The following is a 19766-nucleotide window of genomic DNA, read 5'->3' as shown; positions in this document are numbered from 1 at the left end:
TTCATGCCAACCGAGAGTTAAAGCGAAAACTCAACCAACCAAAACAAAATCCAGAAGCTCCATGCTTTTCTGTTCCTTGTCTTGCGATCTGTTACGGGTGGTGTTTTGCAAACTGCAAATCCAGTGCCTGCTCGAGCCTCCAGGGCAGGGAGCGCCTGGGTGCGGCCCTGTCCCCGGCGCGGTGGCGCGCACACCCCTTTTCTGCAGACTCACAGGTTTCCAGGCCCCGCCTCCTCCGGGCCCAGCTGATCTCCGTCGCCCTTCGGGCCTGGAACCCAGGCGCCCGGAGAGAGCCCCAGGCCGCCCCGGGGGCGGCGGGCGGCGGCGGAGCCGGGACCGAGCCGCGCGGTCTCCTGATCCCGCCGGCTCGGGGAAGGGAGGCGGGGCGGCCGGGCCGGGGGCGGGGCGGTGGCCACGGCCGTGAGCCCGCCCCTCCTCGCCCTCCGCCGGCCGGCCGGCGCGACCATGGAGGTCTACATCCCGTCCTTTCGCTACGAGGAGAGTGACCTGGAGCGGGGGTACACGGTAGGTCCGGACAGGGCCCCGCGAGCCGGACCTGGGGCTGCCGAGCCCGGGAGGTGCCCCCGGCCGCCGCCGCCCCTGCGCGGGGTTGTGTGTGTGTGGTGGTGGGGCGGGGGGGGGATTCCTTCGCTCCCCTCCCTCCTCTCCTCCCCTCCCCCGGCCCATTGGGACGGCTGCGCCCGGGCGCGGTTGTCAAGGAAACGGGCGCCCCCTCCCAGGCGCGGCGGCGGCGGCGGCGGGCTCCCGGGGCGCCCCGGTTTGGTCCCTTCCCCCTCCCAGCCCCGCTCCCGGCCTCCGGGCTGCAGCGCCGGGAGTCGAGTCCTCGGACGCGGCGCTTGCCGTTCTCCCCGCCGCCCGCCCCCTGGAGCCCGGGATGGGCTACACTGGTTCTGGCTCAGCTGCCCGCTCCGTCCAGACAAGTGGCTTTTGCGACGGGCTGATGCTGTTGGTTTCCAAGTTCGGTAGGGATTCATTCAGATGAAAAACATGCTCATTAAGAAAAATAATCATCTGTAGAATTTATTCGCCCAAGTGAACACATGTGTTGCTTTTAGATGAATTCCAAAGTTTTGTTTGTTTGCTGTTTCTAGTTCTGCAGTGCCTTGAAATGGCAAAGTCAGGTATTCACTGAGCACCTGTTCTATACCTAGGGGGACTGCGGTCTCAGGAATGAGAAACAGGGTCCCCGCTTTCACTAGTGGAGGAGTGGCGGGGAGGAGTGGCGGGGAGGGCAGGGACCGTGCCTGGAGCCTCTGGGTGATAAGTTTAGTATGGGGACAGTTGACTTCCCAGTGAACTTAGACATCTTCATCTAGACAGTCATTGCTAGAGGGGGAAATGCCTCATCCTGGAGTTGACCTTGGTAAATTTTATTTCCATTTAGAGAGTTGGTAGGCTTTGGAAGGACTTGCGTAGGGCACTATGAAGGATTTTTATTTTATTCACTTCTAATTCACTCGCTAAACTCCAGTGCATTAATTTGGCAGAGCAGTATTTTAATCTCAGTCTTTAAAGATTGTTGGGTTTTGGTCATAGCTTATTTGGACCCTTGTTTTTTCATAAGGAGGATTAATTCACCTTCTCAAAGGAGTTTTTAGAATTAAGAGTAGTGATTGCAAAAAGAAAATTCAAGAAGTATGTGGGTTTCTAGAATTAGTAGACTGCTGGGTCCATGTACCCCCAAAACAAGTTCTCAAAGTCCCTTCCTCTGGTGTAGGGACGGGGAGACTTCAACCAAGGGAGAGCTGAGCTCCGGGGCCCTTATCTATATAAACGAATTATGAATTTGATTAAAATTATACCATGTCTTATTTTTAAAGGGAGGGGGGATGAATTTGAATGTGAACCTATTTAGGCTTTTTCCTTCCGCCTAAACCCCTGGTCATCTTTCATTCTTTCAGGTGTCTCCCCTGTCCCACCAGCCCCCGTCAGCATCAATAGTCATGGGAGGCCTTCCATCTTTAGGGCGTTCTTTAAGGATTTGGAGATAAAAAGGCTGCTTGTCACAGCCCTTGGTCTCAGTAGTCCAAGCTAAAAGTTAATTACCTTCTCAAATAAGCACTTAAGTGAATCAGAATGATTGATTTTCTTCCATTAGAGGATCTGTGTTTTTTACTGGTGTTATGGCCAGCCATGTGCCAGACTCTAGGTTGTGGATTAAACTGATTTGGAAGGCACCTTTGTCTTGGTAAACTTGGTATTTAGAAGATTACTTCTGCGAGGAGAGCTTGTGTGCTTTTTAAAAGTGTATTTTAAAAAAAAAACAATGACTTCCCTGGTGGCTCAGACGGTAAAGCATCTGCCTGCAATGCTGGAGACCCGGGTTCAGTCCCTGGGTGGAGAAGATCTCCTGGAGAAGGCAATGGCAAACCACTCCAGTATTCTTGCCTGGAAAATCCCACGGATGGAGGAATCTGCTGGCTACAGTCCATGGGGTCGCAAAGAGTCGGATGGGATTGAGCCACTTCACTTTCAAAAAAACAATCCTAATGTATTTAGGTTGGTAGCAGTTTGTTACTTCTGCAAGTGATTTTTTTTCCTTTGTGAGTTTGTGAAGCAGATACTTTGTATCCTTGGCATAATAGTTTTGTAATTGTTTAGCAGTTTATTCATTCAGCAGGTATTAACTGAAGTGCCTGCTGTGCCTCTCTGTTCTGGATGCTAGGAAGTTAGCAGCTTCTTACAAAAACCCAGAATTTAAAAGTTTAATCTCAGTTCTAATCTCAGTTTCCTAGGTAAAGTCATGTATGTGCATGCATGCTAGGTCACTTCAGTTGTGTCCAATTCCTTGGTAAAATCATGTATGTGCATGCCTGTTAGGTCGCTTCAGTCATGTCCAATACAGACCCCATGGACTGTAACCCTCCAGGCTCCTCTTATCCATGGGATTCTCCAGACAAGAATACTGAAGTGGGTTTGCATGTCTTCCCAACCCAGGGATTGAACCAGACTCTCTTAAGTCTCCTACATTGGCAGGCAGGCTCTTTACCACTAGCACCACCTGGGAAGTCTCCAAATAACGTATATTTTACTGTAAAAGGTACATTTTTACTTTAGTGACTGTGCTTTAAACTTAAGAAATATTAATTTGCAATCTAACAAGTTCAGTGATAGGACATTTTAAGTAGAGGATGATTTTCTGTCCTTGCTTCTTGTCCCATGCCCTCAGAGATAAGGCATAGGGATAGTTTCTTAGAGACTTTCCCCCTATGCTATGAAAACATGTTTTTTTCTTTTTTAGAATAAATAGCAAGATTTCATTATAGCTGTCATTGTATAACTTATAGATATCTTTCGGTGCTAATATGGACAGGATTGTATCTTTCTTAGTGATAGCAAAGGGATATTTCACGGAAGGAATGTACCATAATTTGTTTACACAGATCTCTGCTGATGGCCGTTGACATTTGCTTCTAATTTTTTAGCAACTATGTCAAATATGTTGAAATAAGACATCCCCTATACATGCCTTTTTATGCAAACTACTGGGATTTCTGTAGAACCATAAATAGAAGGGGTACCTCTGGCCCTCTAAGTTTTTATCAGTATTGCTCAAGCTCTGTTATTCAAAAAACATATGCAAAGTTATGCTCTGTGTACAAAGTAATTTACCTTTAAAGAGTGAATGTGTGCCTTTTGATTATTTAAATATTTACTGTGGGCCTGCCCTGTGTTCATTAGGTGGGGAACTGAATGGTGGAAGGATCTTGTTCCTTCCTTGGGGACTCTCAGCCCATCCTGCAGGGGCCAGGTGGGGAAGAGTTAGGGTGCTAATGTCAGCTAGAGTCTTGAGGAAGGGAAGGAACTGGGCAGTTCTGCTCTGCCTTAGGGTGGTGTGCTGGGGTGGGGGAAGGGTGCTCAGGAATGCTGACTTTTGAAATCTGATGAGGTTTTTGCTGGGATTGTGAATTCTAAAAAGAGGAAGTACGGGGCAAAATTTCTTCACCCAGTGAGGGGGGAAAAGGCATTTTAAACTCCCAGATTCACCAAAAAAAAATAGACAAAAGCAACAACAAAAAGGACACTTCTACATCATTGTAGTTTACAAAGAAGCAGCAAAGGATATTGTAACAAAGTGCAGGTCAACTCTTCCCATCCCAGGCCCACCCTCCACTGTGTGTTTATTTAATATCTGTTCCCGTTCTAGGCTGTAAGCTTCTTGAGGCTAGGAGAGTGTCAGTCTCCTATGCTTATCCACGTTGTCCCAGGCTCATGCATATTGTCCAGGGTTTATCCATAGTGAAAATTCACTATAAATAGTGAATGATTGAGTCTTCTGATAGAACAAAGTCAGTCACTGGAGAGGAGTCACTGGGCTTCAGTGATCCTGAGGTGTGAAACAGCTTCTCGAGTTGGACCGGGCTGGTGCCGAGTGATTCCTGATGGAGAGAGGTGTGGAGGAGAGACCAGCTCGCTAGCTTTGAGAACCATAAAGGGGTCTGGACTTCAGCGTCAGACCGTGGGATGTCGCTGGAGTTTTAAGGAAGGAAGTAACATGACTAGCTTTGCATTTAGAAGGATGACCCTGGAGCATTAATCATGGAGGAGATGCTTGCAAAATGACCAAAAAGAAGAGGATGAGGGCTGAGCTAAGGCAACTGGGCAGGGAAGGGGGCAGGCCTTACAGGAATCCCCAGGGTCTGGTGACTAGATTTGAGGCAGCAGGGTGACTCCCGTGAACAGGGGTGCCAATGACCAGAAAAGAATGGCACACAGTCAGTTTCATCTGGGGGCCTGTTGGGCCTTTTTGTGGCAGATCAAGCTATTTTGTTCTGGAATTCAGGATACATAGAGAGATCAAGGCTAGAAATATGGCTCCAGGGGGTCTTTTAGCATCAAAGATGGAAAAAACCATATAAGTTGATGCTCTTCCCAGGAAACGCATGTAAAAGTGAGGAAGGAGGCAGGACTGAAGGTAAAGCCCTTCTCAACACAGCAGCCAAAGCAGCAAGGAAACCCAGGGGTGTGAGGGGTGTGAGGTAGGAAGAGAAAGGGGTGTGAGACAGGAAAAGAAAGAAGAGTAGATGCTTTACAAGGAGCACAGTGCTGGATGTGACTCTCTGGCCTTTCCTGGAGAGGATAGAGCACAGTCCACTGGACATGAGAGTAAGCAGGTCCTGGGTGCCCATCCTGTAGGCAAATATTGATATTTTCCATTTTCAGATACATGGTTGGTAAAAACAAAATGGGCTTCCCTCATAGCTCAGTTGGTAAAGAATCTGCCTGCATTGTAGGAGACCTGGGTTCAATTCCTGGGTTGGGAAGATCCCCTAGAGAAGGAAATTGCAACCCACTCCAGTATTCTTGCCTGGAGAATCCCATGGACAGAGGAGCCTGGCGGGCTATAGTTCATGGGGTTGCAAGAGTCGGACACGACTTAGCGACTAAAGAGAGAGACAGAAGAACAAAAGAAAACTAGAAAGACTGTTCAGGGAACAACATAAAAGTCTGAATGTATTAGATTTCATTTTCCATAGCTGTAAAAATCAAGGCATTGAATTAAATAGATTTTCAAGTCCGTTTTAATTATATGTGTGTGATTGAGTGTGTTGTGCTTATACAAATATGTCTTTTTCTTGATATCTCAACTCTTTCACTGCTTTACTTTCTATCATGTTTCTTAGTGCATAAGGCACCTCCATATATACATGGTCATAATATTGAGATCTATGTAGGGATAGTTACTTTAATATTTTCTGGGTTAAAATACACAAATTGAACAATATAATGAACCACCATTTGCTCATTACTCACCTTCAATATTTTACAATACTTATTTCATTCACCACCTTTCATTCTTCCATTTAAAACAATTCTGCAGTATTTTAAAGCAAATCCAAAATAAAATCTCACCTGTAAATATTTTACTGTGAATATCTGTCAGCTAGACTTTAAAGAAACATAACCAAAAGGTAAATGTTACTGCAAGGTTAGCAAAACCTTAATATCATCCCAACTCTTAGTTGTTTTTGTTGTTTTTAATATAACCCCAGTGCAGATATTGCCTGAGAATTTACAGTGATCGTTGGCAAGTATTATTACTGCCATTTTATATTTGTGAGAATGAGATGGAGGGATTGAGTAAGGGGGCCCAGCCACTTCCTTTCTCTGTTTCCCTTCATCCTCAGAGAAGCTTCTACCTAGTGACAAAATGGTAACATGTTTCAGATTGAAAAAAAAAAACAAACACTGTATTCTACAACATCCGGAGGAAGAGAGGATGCTTCTTCAGAGCAAGGGCACTTTTCTTCCTTTGCATCTCATTATCCCTAGTTGGTTCCTCAACCGATGCCGTTGCCAGGGGGATTCTGTGTGCTGATTGGCTGTCTTCACTATGCTTATTACAGTCACCATGGCAAGGATAAGTTAACCAGATGGAGTGAAAATAGTTAGGGGGCATCTCTGGAGCTAGGAATGAGGTCAGTTCATTCCGGCCACCTAACCCTGTAGACACCGCAGTGGGAGAAGCTCAGAAGGATGGTGAAGCCACAGTGCCCACAACAGTATCTTCCAGTCACCCTTTCTTTATAAGCATCTTTGATGCTGAAGGCCTCCATGTAACAAGGGCGTAGCTGGCACAGTGCCTCACACATGGTAAACTCCTAGCATAAGCAAACATTAAACGCGTGTTGAGTGATTAAGTCAACCGTGTGTATGTTCCTTACTCTGAAAGACAAGACATGCAGTTTGAAAATATTCTTGACCATTAACAGAATGCTACATTCGCTTGGAAATTCAAAATTTTACAAGACGATTGAATTTTGCAAGGGATGGTGCTTAGAAATTGATCGATTCTTTTCAAATAAGATTTTGATTTTGAAATAATTTTAGATTTGCAGAAAAGTTGCAAAATTAGTACCAACAGTTCCATATACCGCTCACCTAGCTTCCTTTTTAACATCGTCCATTGCCATGGTAATGTCAAACCGAGCAAACTAGCATCAGTACCTTGCTAGCTAACTAAGCTCCAGACGTTTTTGGATTTCACCAATTTTTCCACTCACGTCCTTTTTCTGTCCCAGGATCTCATCCAGGATACCACAATGCTTTGAAATGATGCTGTGTTTGTAGTCCCAAGTTGTAGCACCCTGTCTCTAAAAATGAGGCAGGCGTGTTATTAGATATGAACCTGTATGGATTAAATCAAATTTTGACTATTCCAGATGCTTCCTTGGAAATTTTTGCCATTTGGCAAAGCCCTGTTGATAATCTTCCACCCGTGTGTGACAGAAGCTGACACAGCATCGCAATGACAAGCACAGGCCATGGAGAGACTCAGGCTTGTGCCTCAAATCTTGCTCTCCCGGCATTTAGCCCAAAGCCAGGCTTTGAGCAGGCTTCTTAATCTCCCTGTGCCTTATTTTCCTCATTTGTAAAAGAAAATACTATGGGTTTCTTTGGTGGGTCAGTGATGAAGAATCCGTCTGCCAAGGCAGGAGCCGTAGGTTCCATCCCTGGGTCGGAAAGATCTCCGGGAGAAGGGAATGGCAACCACTCCAGTTCTCTTGCCTGGAGAATCCCAGGGACAGAGGAGCCTGGTGGGCTGACGTCTGTGGGGTTGCACAGAGTCTGACAAGACTGAAGTGACTTAGCAGCAGTAGCAGCAGCATTATGCCTAAAAAAAACAATTTATACACCTTCACTAAAAAAATACCTTACCGCTAAAAATGCTCACTTTCGTCAGAGCCTTCAGTGAATGATAATCTTTATGCTGGTCGTGGGTCTTGCCTTGATGTTGGTGTCTGCTGACTGATTGGAGTGATGGTTGTTGAAGGTTGGGGTGCTTTGGCTATTTCTTAAAATAAGACAGCAGTGAAGTTTGCTGCATTGATGAACTCTTCCTTTCATGAATGATTTCTCTCCAGCAGGCAATGCTGTTTGATAGCATTTTACCCACAGAACTTATTTCAAAATTGGAGTCAGTCCTCTCTCACCCTATTGCTGCTTTATCAACTCAGTTTATGTCATTTTCAAAATCCGTTGCTATCATTTCAACAATCTTCACAGCATCTTCACTGAGAGTAGATTCCATCTCAAGAAACCACTTCTGTTGCTCATAAGAAGCAACTCCTCATCCCGTTTATATCTTATCATGAGGTTACAGCAGTTCAGTCACTTCTTCAGGCTCCACTTCTCGTTTTCCAGCTGTTTCCAGTACATCCACAGTGACCTCCTCCACTGGAGGCGTGGACATCTCAAAGTCATCCATGAAGGGTTGGAATCGCCTTCTTCCAGACATCTGCTTATGTTGATGTTTTGACTTCTTACCATTAATCATGAATGTCCTTAATGGCATGTAGAATGATGAATCCTTTCCAGAGGTTTTCCGTTTACTTTGCCTAGCCAGATCTATCAGAGGAATCACTGTCTATGGCCGCTATAGTCTTACAAAATATGTTTCTTAAGAAATAAGACTTGAAGGTTGAAACTGCTCCTTAATCCATGGCACAGGCTGTAGATAGATGTTATATTAGCAGGCAGGAAAACAGTATGAATCTCTTTGTCTCCATCAGAGCTTTCGGGTGACCAGGTGCATTGTCAATGAGCAGTCATATTTTGAAAGGAATCTTTTTTTTTCTGGGCAGTAGGCCTCAACAGTGGGCTTAAAATATTTGATAAGCCATGTTGTCAACAGACTGTCACCTCGGCTTTGCTGTTCCATTTAGAGAGCACAGGCAGAGTAGATTAAGCATAAATCTTGAGGACTCTAGGATTTTCATAATAGTGAAGGAGCATTGACTTGTCTTCAATCACCATTTGCATTAGCCCCTAACAAGAGGTTCACCCTCTCCTTTGAGCTTTGCAGCCAGGCCTTGGCTTCTCCTCTCTACCTATGGAAAGCCCTAGATGACATCCTTTTCCAATAAAAGGCTGTTTCACCTGCACTCAAAGTCTGCTGTGTACTGCCAGCACCTTCATTCATTATCTTAACTGGATGTTCTGGATAACTTGCCGCAGGTTCTACATCAGCACTTACTGTTTCACCTTGCACTCTGATGTTATGGAGACAACTTCTTTCCTTCAGCCTCATGAACCAAACGCTGCTAGTTTCAAAATTCTCTTCTGCAACTTCCTCACCTCCCTCTGCCTTCACAGAACTGAAGAGAGTTGGGGCCTTGCTTGAATTAGGCTTTGGCTTAAGAGGATGTTGTGGCTGGTGTGATAGTCTATCCAGACCATTACACCTTTCTCTGTGTCAGCAGTAAAATTGTTTACCGTTTTTAATCATTTGTATGTTCACTGGAGTAGCACTTTTAATCTCCTTCAAGAACTTGTCCTTTGCATTCACAAGTTTGGTTCGCTATTTGATGTAAGAGGTCTAGTTTTTAGCTTATCTTGGCTTTCAGCATACTTTCCTCACAAAGCTTTCATCATTTCTAGCTTTTGGTTTAAAGTGACAGGTGTGTGACTCTTCCTTCCACTTGTTCACTGAGAGGCTATTGTAGGATTTTTAATGAGCCTGATTCCGGGTTATGTCTATTGTGTGTATTGCTGTGTCTCAGGGACTAGGGAGGCCCAAGGCCAGGGAGAGAGATGGTGAATGGTCAGTTTGTGGAGCAGTCAAACTTCACATTTATCCATTAAGTGTGCTGTCTTATCTGGGCACAGTTTGTGGTGCCCCCAAACAATTGCAGGAGTAGCATCAAAGATCAGGGATCACAGATCACTGTAATAAAAATAATAGTAGTGAAAATGTTTGAAATATTGCACAAATTACCAAAATGTGGCACAGACACGAAGTGAACAAATGCTGTTGGAAAAATGATGCTAATAGACCTGTTTCATGTAGGGTTGCCACAAACCTTCAGTTTTTTAAAATGCAATTTATGCAAAGCCCAATAAAGCAAAGTGCAATAAAATGAGGTCTGTCTGTACCTACTTTTTAGGATGGTTTAAGGATGGGGAGAGAATCTTTACAAAGTGCAAGGAATGCTGTCTCTAGCTATGTTCATGATTTATTCATATTATTTCAAGTATGAACTGCCTTGATGTTTACTTTTTTTTTAAGTTTTTTAATGTGAATTAATAATGTAAACCAAAGTCCAGAATAAATATTTGTGCTGTATAAGACAAACTTCTTGTAGATACTTTGAAGTACTACAGAAGGAACAGTTACATTTAACCAATTCATATTCTTATTACAGCTTTTGACTATGTTCAATTCAGATTTAGTTTTCTAGCCTTATTTACTACATTTTTTTTTTTTTTCCGTCAAGATCCTAGCGACTAATATCTTTACATAAATGTTAGAATGTCTTCTGGAGGGCGTGGGGATACACATTTCCCATCTTCTCCATTCTCTTCCATTCCCCACTGCATTTCTCCAAAACAAGTGAGTCATCAGGCACATACCTTGTATTCTTACGATGGTTTTGCAAGTACTCATTCAGATTTTTAATGCGATTTCCTGCTATTTTGTTTCATATGTGTCTGTTCTAATTTTCAATTGTTGTGTGTCTTTGTTAACTTCCTTGCTTTCTAGTATAACAAGATGTTCCCAGTAAATCTTTTACCTTTCCAGACCCAGATTTGTAATTAGCTTTTTCTCTAAAGGTCCCTGGTTCCCTTTAGTGGGAAATGATTCAGGGACCATGATCTGGACACGAGATACATAGAGTCAGCTTTCTGGGTCTCTGTGGGCTTTGCACCCTTTGAATCCGGATGCCAAATGGGCCAATGTGGAGAGCTGATTGTGTTCTCTGTACTGCGCCCTTGTATGTGAAGGACTTGAGCATACACAGAGTGTGAGGTTGGCTGGGGCTCCTGGAACTCATCCCCCAGGGCTTCCAAGGGCTGACTGGGTTTATGGAGATTTCTAGACCTTTTTCTGTGGTCTAGGAAGGAATTTATCTTATTAGTCTCTTGTGTCTTCAACTGTGTCTTCTTTTTCTCACACCAAAAATCTCAGTACAGTTGTCCCTTGTTATCTGTGACCCGTTGGTTCCGGGATCCTGTCTGCATACTCAGATTCGAGGATGTTAAAGCCCTGTGGTCAGCCTCTGATAACACCAACTAGCTACCCATTCTCATTTTATTTTATACTCTTGATAAGTGTTAAAGTGTTAGTCGCTCAGTCATGTCTAACTCTTCGCAACCCAAGAATGTAGCTCACAAGGCTCTTCTGTCTATGGAATTCTCCAGGCAAGAATACAGGAATGGGTAGCCATTCCCTTCTCCAGAGGACCTTCCCCACCCAAGGATCAAACCCAGCTCCCGTGCATTGCAGGCAGATCCTTTACTGTCTGAGCCACCAGGGATGTTTAAAAATTAATTTTGTTTTGAACTTGTGTAAAGTATCTGCTGCATTGGGTGTATCTGCAGAAATCTAACTTCTGTTTGTGTCCTCTTCCCCCTAAGAGGGTGCCATCGATGTCCATTAAGAAAAAAGTTATTGTTTATCCTTATATTTTGAATAAATATGCACAAATACAAATATACTTGTTCCCCTACTCTTTTTCTTAAACAGTAGGACACTAAGACATCGTCTTCCTCCTGCTTTTTTTTTTTTTTAATGTAATAGTATATCCTGGAGATGACCCCGCAGACATATGCAAAGATACTGTGTTCTTTTCTATAGCTCTTTGCTTTCTGTTGTTGGCTGTATCACTACCCTTGTCCATATTCTTTTTGTGTGTTTGTCAGTGTCTGTTTAGATTCCTAGCAGTGGGTTATGAGATCAAAAGGCAAATGGGTATGTAATTTTGCCAGGTATTGTCAAATTCCCTTCCTGGGATTGTGCGACTCTGCACTCCCATAGCAGTTTATGAGAGTGCTGGTTTCCTCACAGGCTTGCCAACTGAGAATGTTGTCAGACTTTGGGATTTTTGCCAATCTGATAGGCGCACAGTATCTCCGTGTAGTTTGCTGGCTGAATTCTGATGACTAGATGGGGCGTATTTGAAACAGTCTTGCGTCCCCTTCTTGTTGCCGCCTCCCCCCACTCCCCCCCCAACCCCTCACTTAAGGGAGTAGTGTGGGTATTTGAAATACACGGTTGTCCTCTTGTTGATTTTTATTTAAAACACAGATTACCCCAGGTTTTCACCTTATAATTTTTATTCTAAGGTAGAACCAATATGTGGGTTGAGTCTCCCCATCTGCTTTTTCTTAGTTCTTCAAATTTAGATAAATTTAGGAATTTAGAAGTTGTTTTAGAAACTGTGAGCTTCTCTTTCTTCTATACCTTTCCTGTTCTCTCTACCTTGCTCCTCCTCCTAAGTCACTTGAGTCGTGTGACCCCATAGACGGCAGCCCACCAGGCTCCCCCGTCCCTGGGATTCTCCAGGCAAGAACACTGGAGTGGGTTGCCATTTCCTTCTCCAATTCAGGAAAGTGAAAAGTGAAAGTGAAGTCGCTCAGTGGTGACTCTTAGTAACCCGCATGGACTGCAGCCCACCAGGCTCCTCCATCCATGGGATTTTCCAGGCAAGAGTACTGGAGTGGGGTGCCATTGCCTTCTCCGCTCTACCTTGCTAGTGGAACTTATTTCAGATTACACAAGCCGACCCCCATACCCCCATGGTGTTACACAAGCCCAGTAGAGCAGACATTCGTTCTTGTGGTTCTTATATGCCTCTCCTGTCTCAGGCAATGCACTAGCATTGGGGGTGCAGGGTAGCTGACTTCAGGCTTGTCCTGGAAGGATGATGGAAGGTTTGCCAGTTTGAGAAGGGGAGGAAGATCATTTCAGGTCCAAGAAAGGGCCTGGGGAAGGATGAAAAGTGTGAGTGGTTGTAAGGAGGGTAGGTGGTGGGGGCGGGACTGGAGTTTGAAGGGTGGGTTGAGTGGTTTAGCGTCACTGTAGATGCCCAGATAAAATGTTGTCCTGGAAGCACTACAAGTAATGAGAGTCTTTGTTTGCTTTTAAGAGGAGAGAAATATCAGAGGCACAAATAACCAAAAACATATGATAAGATAGTCTCACTGGTAATTAAAGAAGGGCAGAGTTGAAAATGAGTTTGTTTTTTTTTTTTTTTTTGTAATTTCAATAGGCAAAGTGAAAAAGGTTGATAAAAACCAGTACTGATGGAAATAGGGGTGAGGGGAGACAGGTTCTTTACTGTCTGTTGGACAGACCTCTCTGAAGGGGCAAAAAAGATGAAGATATTTGTGTCCCATGTAAATGCTCACTGAAGGGCAACCTCAGCAGAGGAGGATTTTAGTAGTCACATGGATAGGAGGACCTGTTCTGTGGGTGCAAGTCAGCTTCTTTCCCCAGCCACCCCTCTCTCTCATCCCTAAGGAGCTTATGAACAAGTAGCCATGGTGGCAGGGATGGAGGTTATGCATCACCTTCCATTCACCAAGGCCAGCCTGGCTACAGCCACTGATAAGTGCTAACCTGTCATTGCTTTGCCCTGTTGGAGAGGTCTGGCCACATGTCCTTCTTCACATGTCCTTGTCATCATTTTCCAGTCGTGTTCTTTCCAGTTCTCTGATCATCCAGCCAGATCATTGCTTACAGCCTATGAATCGGTACATGGTAGCATGGAAGGTAACATCTGGTTATTTCTCCTTCCTAGCTAAGTGAACCACCAAGTACATCGCTCATAGTTCTACTTAATGAATAATTAAAATTATTCTAATTCTTAGGATAGATTTCCCTTCACCGGCGTTGTCCCTGGATGTCCCTGAAAGGGGCTATATTGTTGCAGGTGTCCACTTTCAGGTAATGCCTGCGTTTGGTGCAGGACCATCTGTCATCATCGTCATCCTTTAGTCACTAAGTCGTGTCTGGCTCTTTGCAACCGTATGGGCTGCAGCATGCCAGGCTTCTCTTTCTTTCCCAAAGTTTGCTCAGACTCATGTCCATTGAGTCTGTGATGCCATCCTACCATCTCCTCCTCTGTCACCCCCTTCTCCTCCTGCCTTCAATCTTTTCCCAGCATCAGGGTCTTTTCCAATGAATCACTCTTTGAATCATGGGGCCAATGTATTGGAGCTTCAGCCATCTGTAGACCAGGCTCGAGTCTTATTCTATCACTTGATCATGAGGAATTCCCCCAAAGGCCATAGGTTAGGCTAGGAGACAGAATGTAGTATTGCTGGAGTGGGAACCTTGGGCCATTTGGGCCACTTCTACAAGTAACTTGATTGGACCGTCACAGCCTTCTTGGGCCCCATCACATCTGTACCACTTTCATTTGATGATGGAGAGTTGCTGTGTGTGCCCAGCGTTATAGCCTGGTGAGTCTCAGGTAACACCCAGTTCATGAGGAACAGCTCAGGGTGCTTGGTAACTTAGTCCATGACTAAGTGTGCAAGCTCTGCTCAGGCTCAGTAGCAGGTAAAGAGCTGTTTCCCAAAGGAAGAGTTGGTATCCACAGAGGGTGGCAGGGCTTTGCTCTAGAATCCTACAGGCCTGTGCTGTGATGAGCCTACAGTTCAGTTCAGTTCAGTCGCTCAGTCATGTCCGACTCTTTGCGACCCCATGAATCGCAGCATGCCAGGCCTCCCTTTCCATCACCATCCCCCAGAGTTCACTCAGACTCACATCCTACAAGGTCCTGCCAAAGGCTCCAAACATCGTCCCCATGTGCTCCTGCCCTTCTGGCACCACTGGATATGCTGGATCATCATGGAAGTGGCAAAGCAGGTTGAACAGCAGCAGGACCGATTGCAGAGCCTCCCCTTGTTGTGGCGTCCACTCAAAACTAGCAGCTTTTTAGACCATTGGTAAAGGGACCGGGATATACTGTGTCCAAAATCCAAAGAGGCCCGTCACATTATGGAGGGCAACTTGCTTTATTCAATCTACCAGTTTAAATATTAATCTCATCCCAAAACACTTTCATAGAAACACCTAGAGTAATATTTAACTGAATACCTGGGCACCTCATGCTGAAATTAACCATCACATTTCCTTCTAAAAGTAAAATCAGACACTTTATCTGTATATAAACATGGTGATGTTGTTCTCCCTTTTGTTCTTGTTCAGATGAAAGTAACATGAGAGGATGAGCTCTTATATTTGATTATCTGACATTTATTTTAAACTATGATTTAGTCCTTCCTGCAGTTGGAAAGTTTGCTCTTCAAATACATACTATGGAAAGTTTGTACCTCCATTCTTGAAAAGTGATCATAGTGCAGGGAATAAAAGTTTATAGAGATGGTCTGTTTTCCTTGTTTATTGTTAGTGAACAATTAGATCTCATTGTCAGTAAAAATTGATGGCTGCAGCTTCCAAACTATTGAGCTTGTGCTAATAAATGCAACAGTTGTCCATAATTTGGTGGTAAATGACCTTTAAATGTAGATGTTTACAGAGACTGTCCTTGGGGAACAATTTAACTTCCAAATGACACCCATGAGTACTTGTTATCATTTAAATATGCTTCCTTTTGTCAATAGCAGAATAACAAATACTGGTTAGATTTCTAATGTTGATTCAGATACCAGGAAACCTGCTGAATAAATTAGTGTACATTTGATTTATATTGACCAAAATTTTTTACAGTGCTGTGTTACAGGTCAAGGTGACATGCATTTGAATGCATTTAGAGCAGAGGCCATGCTTGACTGACATGAATGCTTACCCTGTTTTTAATTAACTTTTAAATATTATCCTAAAATTCCTTCTCAACTACCAATTATTAGGTAGAGGATTGAAATTAACTTAGGACTCTGGTGGACACCTTATTTTAAAAATCAATAGTCTTGATCACTCCCATAAAAATTATTGGAGTAAATTATTGCTACATTTTATCTTATAATTTCTAGGGAAGTTAGATCTGTTTTTCTCACCGTAGACTCTGAATTTATTGTCTGCAGGTTTTCTATTGACGGTTTTGCAGAAATAATCTGAGAGCATGGAAAACATTTGGCAAAGTAATGAACGAAGTCTTATGTAGTACAGGAAGTATTTTATCAAGCAAACACATTTTTTTCAGTTCCATGAATTTTTTTTTTTTTTTTACTGATGTTGTATGTGCCTAGAAGGGGGATGGTTTTCACAGTAAAGATGTGGATTAATTTTGTCAGCCATTCATTAGTAGTCCAAAGTAGTATATGTTTTTGGGAAACTTTAATCAACACATGACTTGCTCTTTGAGAGAATATCTTCATAATGAATGCTGCTTCTTTTGCATATAAATATTGCTGGAAAGAAAGCATTTTGTTTTCAGTGTAGTTTTTTTCACTTATGTCCTTTGTAAGAAGGTTTACATAATTCAGAATTTTAGAACTGAAATGTGCAAAGGTTTTTATTCTTCTAAACTGTGAATATTTGTTATCAATCAAAGAGTGTGCTTTGGGAATTTTGGGATAACCTTCTGAGCTTTGCTTCTCAAGGAAAGGGAGCCCAAAGCTCCTCTATTTTAAGACTTTTCATGTGAACATTTACAGCTGTAAGCAGAACTACCCTCTAGAGCAGGGGTCCCCAACCTCCGGGATTTAATGCCTGCTGATCTCACCTTGGAGTTGATGTAATAATAGGTATAAAGTGCACAATAAATGTAATACACTTGAATCATCCTGAAACCGTTCCTCCTGCCCTCACCCACCACCATCCGTAGAAAAATTGGCTTCCAGGAAACTGATCCCTGGTGCCAAAAAGGTTGGGACCACTGGTGTAGAGCAAAGAGGATAACAGCTCTGCCCCCTGCCAGTGAATGGCAGAGTCCTGGGATGTCGGGTTAGTTTCAGCCACACTGTAGCTTTCGGCCCAAGTTTCAGTGCCCAGAACAGCCTCAACCTCATATGGTCAACAAGGTCAGAAGAAGTGACAGTGTTGAAAATGCGAATAAGTGAGAAAAGGAAGTGGAGATAATAAAATTGAAAGTGGTGAGAGAATGACCCGTGTTCCCTGTGTGTATGAGATGAATCATTCAATAGCAGGAATGATTCGGAAGGACCGAGCGGAGAGTCAGGCAGTGTTACTCGTAAGTGGACAGACACTTGTGACTGACAGGTGGGAAGACTGGGGTGTCAGCAACAACCTCGGGACAAGGCAGGGAGTTGGAGAAAAAGGCCAGTGGTTGATGTGACAGTGCTGCTGGTGGATGATTCACTGGGATGCTGTCCAAAGGAGGGACTGAACTTCCAGTGCGAACAATTAGCTGCTAAAGCTGTGGTGCTCAGCTCTTGCTGCACTTTGGAATCACCTGGAGATCTTTATAAGCTAGAGATGCCTGGGTCCCACCCTCAGAGTTAGATGGGTCTGGAGCATGGGTTGAACACTGGACTTTTTTAAAGTCCCCTGGGTGATTCTGAACTGCACTAAAAGTGTCCCCACAATGCTTGTAGAGATTACTAAAGCAGGTCACTTGCCCCAGCACATCTTAATAGCAGAATTGGTTCTTAAGAGAAATTTCAGGCTCCACTCCCAGAGATTCTCAGGTGCAGCTAAGGTCCAGGCTTTGGTTGAGCCTGAAGGTTGAGCCCTTCAGGTGATTTTAATTTGTAGCTAAGCCGGCAAACTACGGAGTAGCTGGTTTTGAAAAAGACGCCCTGTAGAGTGTATATTTAGCATGAAGGAGAAACGTCAGGTTTGTCTTAAAGCTCTAAAGGCTGATTTATATTCCGATTCAGCTGAAGTACACCTATGACTGAGTGCTTAAAACCCTCTTAAGTCTTTGGATCCATGAACAAATGAACTTAAGAAAAGCGTTCATGATGTCAGCAAGTTTGAGGAACTTCTAAGGCAAGTAAGTCGCTAGCAAGCTTTGGAGTGAAATGGATCTGGTTCCACGTTCTGACTTGTAACTTCCCAGCCAGGGAACTCGTCATCACCCTCCCTTGGCTCCCTAAAGCGCTGGCCTCAGTTTCCTCTCAAGGACCCCATGAGACTCGCTGTGTGGGGCAGCTATTGTTATTTCTAATCCTTCTAATTAAATTTTTGCCAGTAGAGTTTACTATGTCATCAAATATTTTACCTTGCTTTCATCTATTAGGAAATTTTTTCACCTTTGAGTAGTTCCATATTTTATTCACTGCTTTAAATGAATGATTGTTTTTTATTTATCTTAGATTTTATTGTATTTATTTATTGAGTGATTTACAATGTTGTGTTAGTATCAGATATACAGCACAATGATTCAGTTTTTTATATATATATATATATATATATATATTCTTTTTCAGATTATTTTCTGAAATAGGTTGTTACAAGATATTGAGTATAGTTCCCTGTGCTATACAGTAGGTCCTTGTTGCTTGTTTATTTTATATATAGTAGTATGTATATTTTAATCCCAAACTCCTCATTATCCTCCCCTTTCCCTCTTGGGAACCATAAGTTTGCTTTCTATGTCTGTGGGTCCATTTCTATCTTGTAAATAAGTTCATTTGTATCTTTTTAAGTGAATTAATTTTCAAAAGCATTATCAATAGACTCTTGCAATGCTTTCAAATTAGAGAATGACATCTGAAGTGTGCTTATCACCCCATATGTAAAAATAAATGAAGAATGTTGATTATGTGGTCAAACAACCAATTTTTACAGCTGCTATCTATTGATTGATCACTGAGTGCCCGATGAAATTCCAGCCCCTCTCCTTCACCGTAGTCTCTTAACAGTGTTTGCAGGTAAAACTGAATTGCTTTCCTTCTTTCTCCTGATATAAAAAGGTCTTTTTGTAAGAAGTCAGACAGCCAAAGCTAAATCTGTGTTTTAGCACATGGCTCTGAGCTGGCAGTGGGGCTGGGCCAGTCCCCACCCAGATCCATTCTTGTACTTTGCTCTGAGCTGAAGTAGAATTTTTGACTTCTGACTCATCAGCTTTAGCCAGGTTCAGATGACACCAGTTTGAGTAAATGTCATTATAACCTGGATTTTGTGTTAGAAGCTGCTTCTTCGGCCAGGGTTTGCTCCTTTAGTTAGTTCTGGGTCTAGAAAAGTTCTGTGGAGTTCATCTTTCTGTGATCTAGAAGATCCATCTGAGTGATCTTTCTGTGATCTGACTGCGGAGGCTGACAGTCTGCTTTATTGGAAGCTTAGGTCAGAGTTCATGTGATTAGGGTGAGCACGTCTGTGCACAGGGTGCTGTGTAGGGCCTCAAGGGGGCTGGCAGGGAGAGCCCAGCATGAGTAGCAGGCACAGGCCAGAGCTGTGAGCGGGGGCGATGGGTGCGGGCTGGGGAAGCAGGCATGGAGATGTGGAGTGTGAGGCTCAATTTCATCAGCCCTAGTATTTAGTTCAGAGAAGGCGATGGCACCCCACTCCAGTACTCTTGCCTGGAAAATCCCATGGACGGAGGAGCCTGGTGGGCTGCAGTCCATGGGATCGCTAAGAGTCAGACACGACTGAGCGACTTCACTTCGACTTTTCACTTTCATGCATTGGAGAAGGAAATGGCAACCCACTCCAGTGTTCTTGCCTGGAGAATCCCAGGGACGGGGGAGCCTGGTGGGCTGCCGTCTCTGGGGTCGACAGAGTTGGACACGACTGAAGTGACTTAGCAGCAGCAGTATTTACTTACACTCATTTATTCAGCCAGTGGCTCTTTTTCCTTTTGGCTGTGAGGCTTGTGGAATCTTAGTTCCCTGACCAGGAATTGAATCCAGGTCCTTGGCAGTAATAGCGTGGACCACCAAGGAACTACCCGACCTGTGGTTCCTGAAGGCCGCAGTACACCCTGTGTTGCACAGGGTACCAGGAATGCCATCACTTTGAGCAGTTTCTTTCCAAAACCGTCAAGAAATTCCAGAACTCTCGTTCAGAAGATTCTTCCTGTTTGTGAACACCATGTAATCAACTAATCTTGTGTCACTTCATGGAGAGCTAAATGTATAACTACATTTAT

General features: G+C 43.8%; 1 protein-coding gene across 1 annotated transcript in view; it reads left to right on the top strand.

Annotated features, from left to right (window-relative positions):
- The first annotated feature begins 410 nt into the window (after positions 1-410).
- The window catches only part of SNX24 (sorting nexin 24), a 171581-nt gene continuing 152225 nt past the window's right edge, over positions 411-19766 (top strand). The window contains exon 1 of the mRNA NM_001076311.1: positions 411-525. Within this exon, the coding sequence (NP_001069779.1) occupies positions 466-525 (60 nt within the window). The 5' untranslated portion in view covers positions 411-465. The remainder of the gene's footprint in view (positions 526-19766) is intronic.

This window comes from Bos taurus, chromosome 7 (assembly GCF_002263795.3).
Source record: "Bos taurus isolate L1 Dominette 01449 registration number 42190680 breed Hereford chromosome 7, ARS-UCD2.0, whole genome shotgun sequence".
NCBI classification, from domain to species: Eukaryota; Metazoa; Chordata; class Mammalia; order Artiodactyla; family Bovidae; genus Bos; species Bos taurus.
The sequence above is the reverse complement of the archived record's forward strand: the minus strand, read 5'-3'. Positions and strand labels throughout refer to the sequence as shown.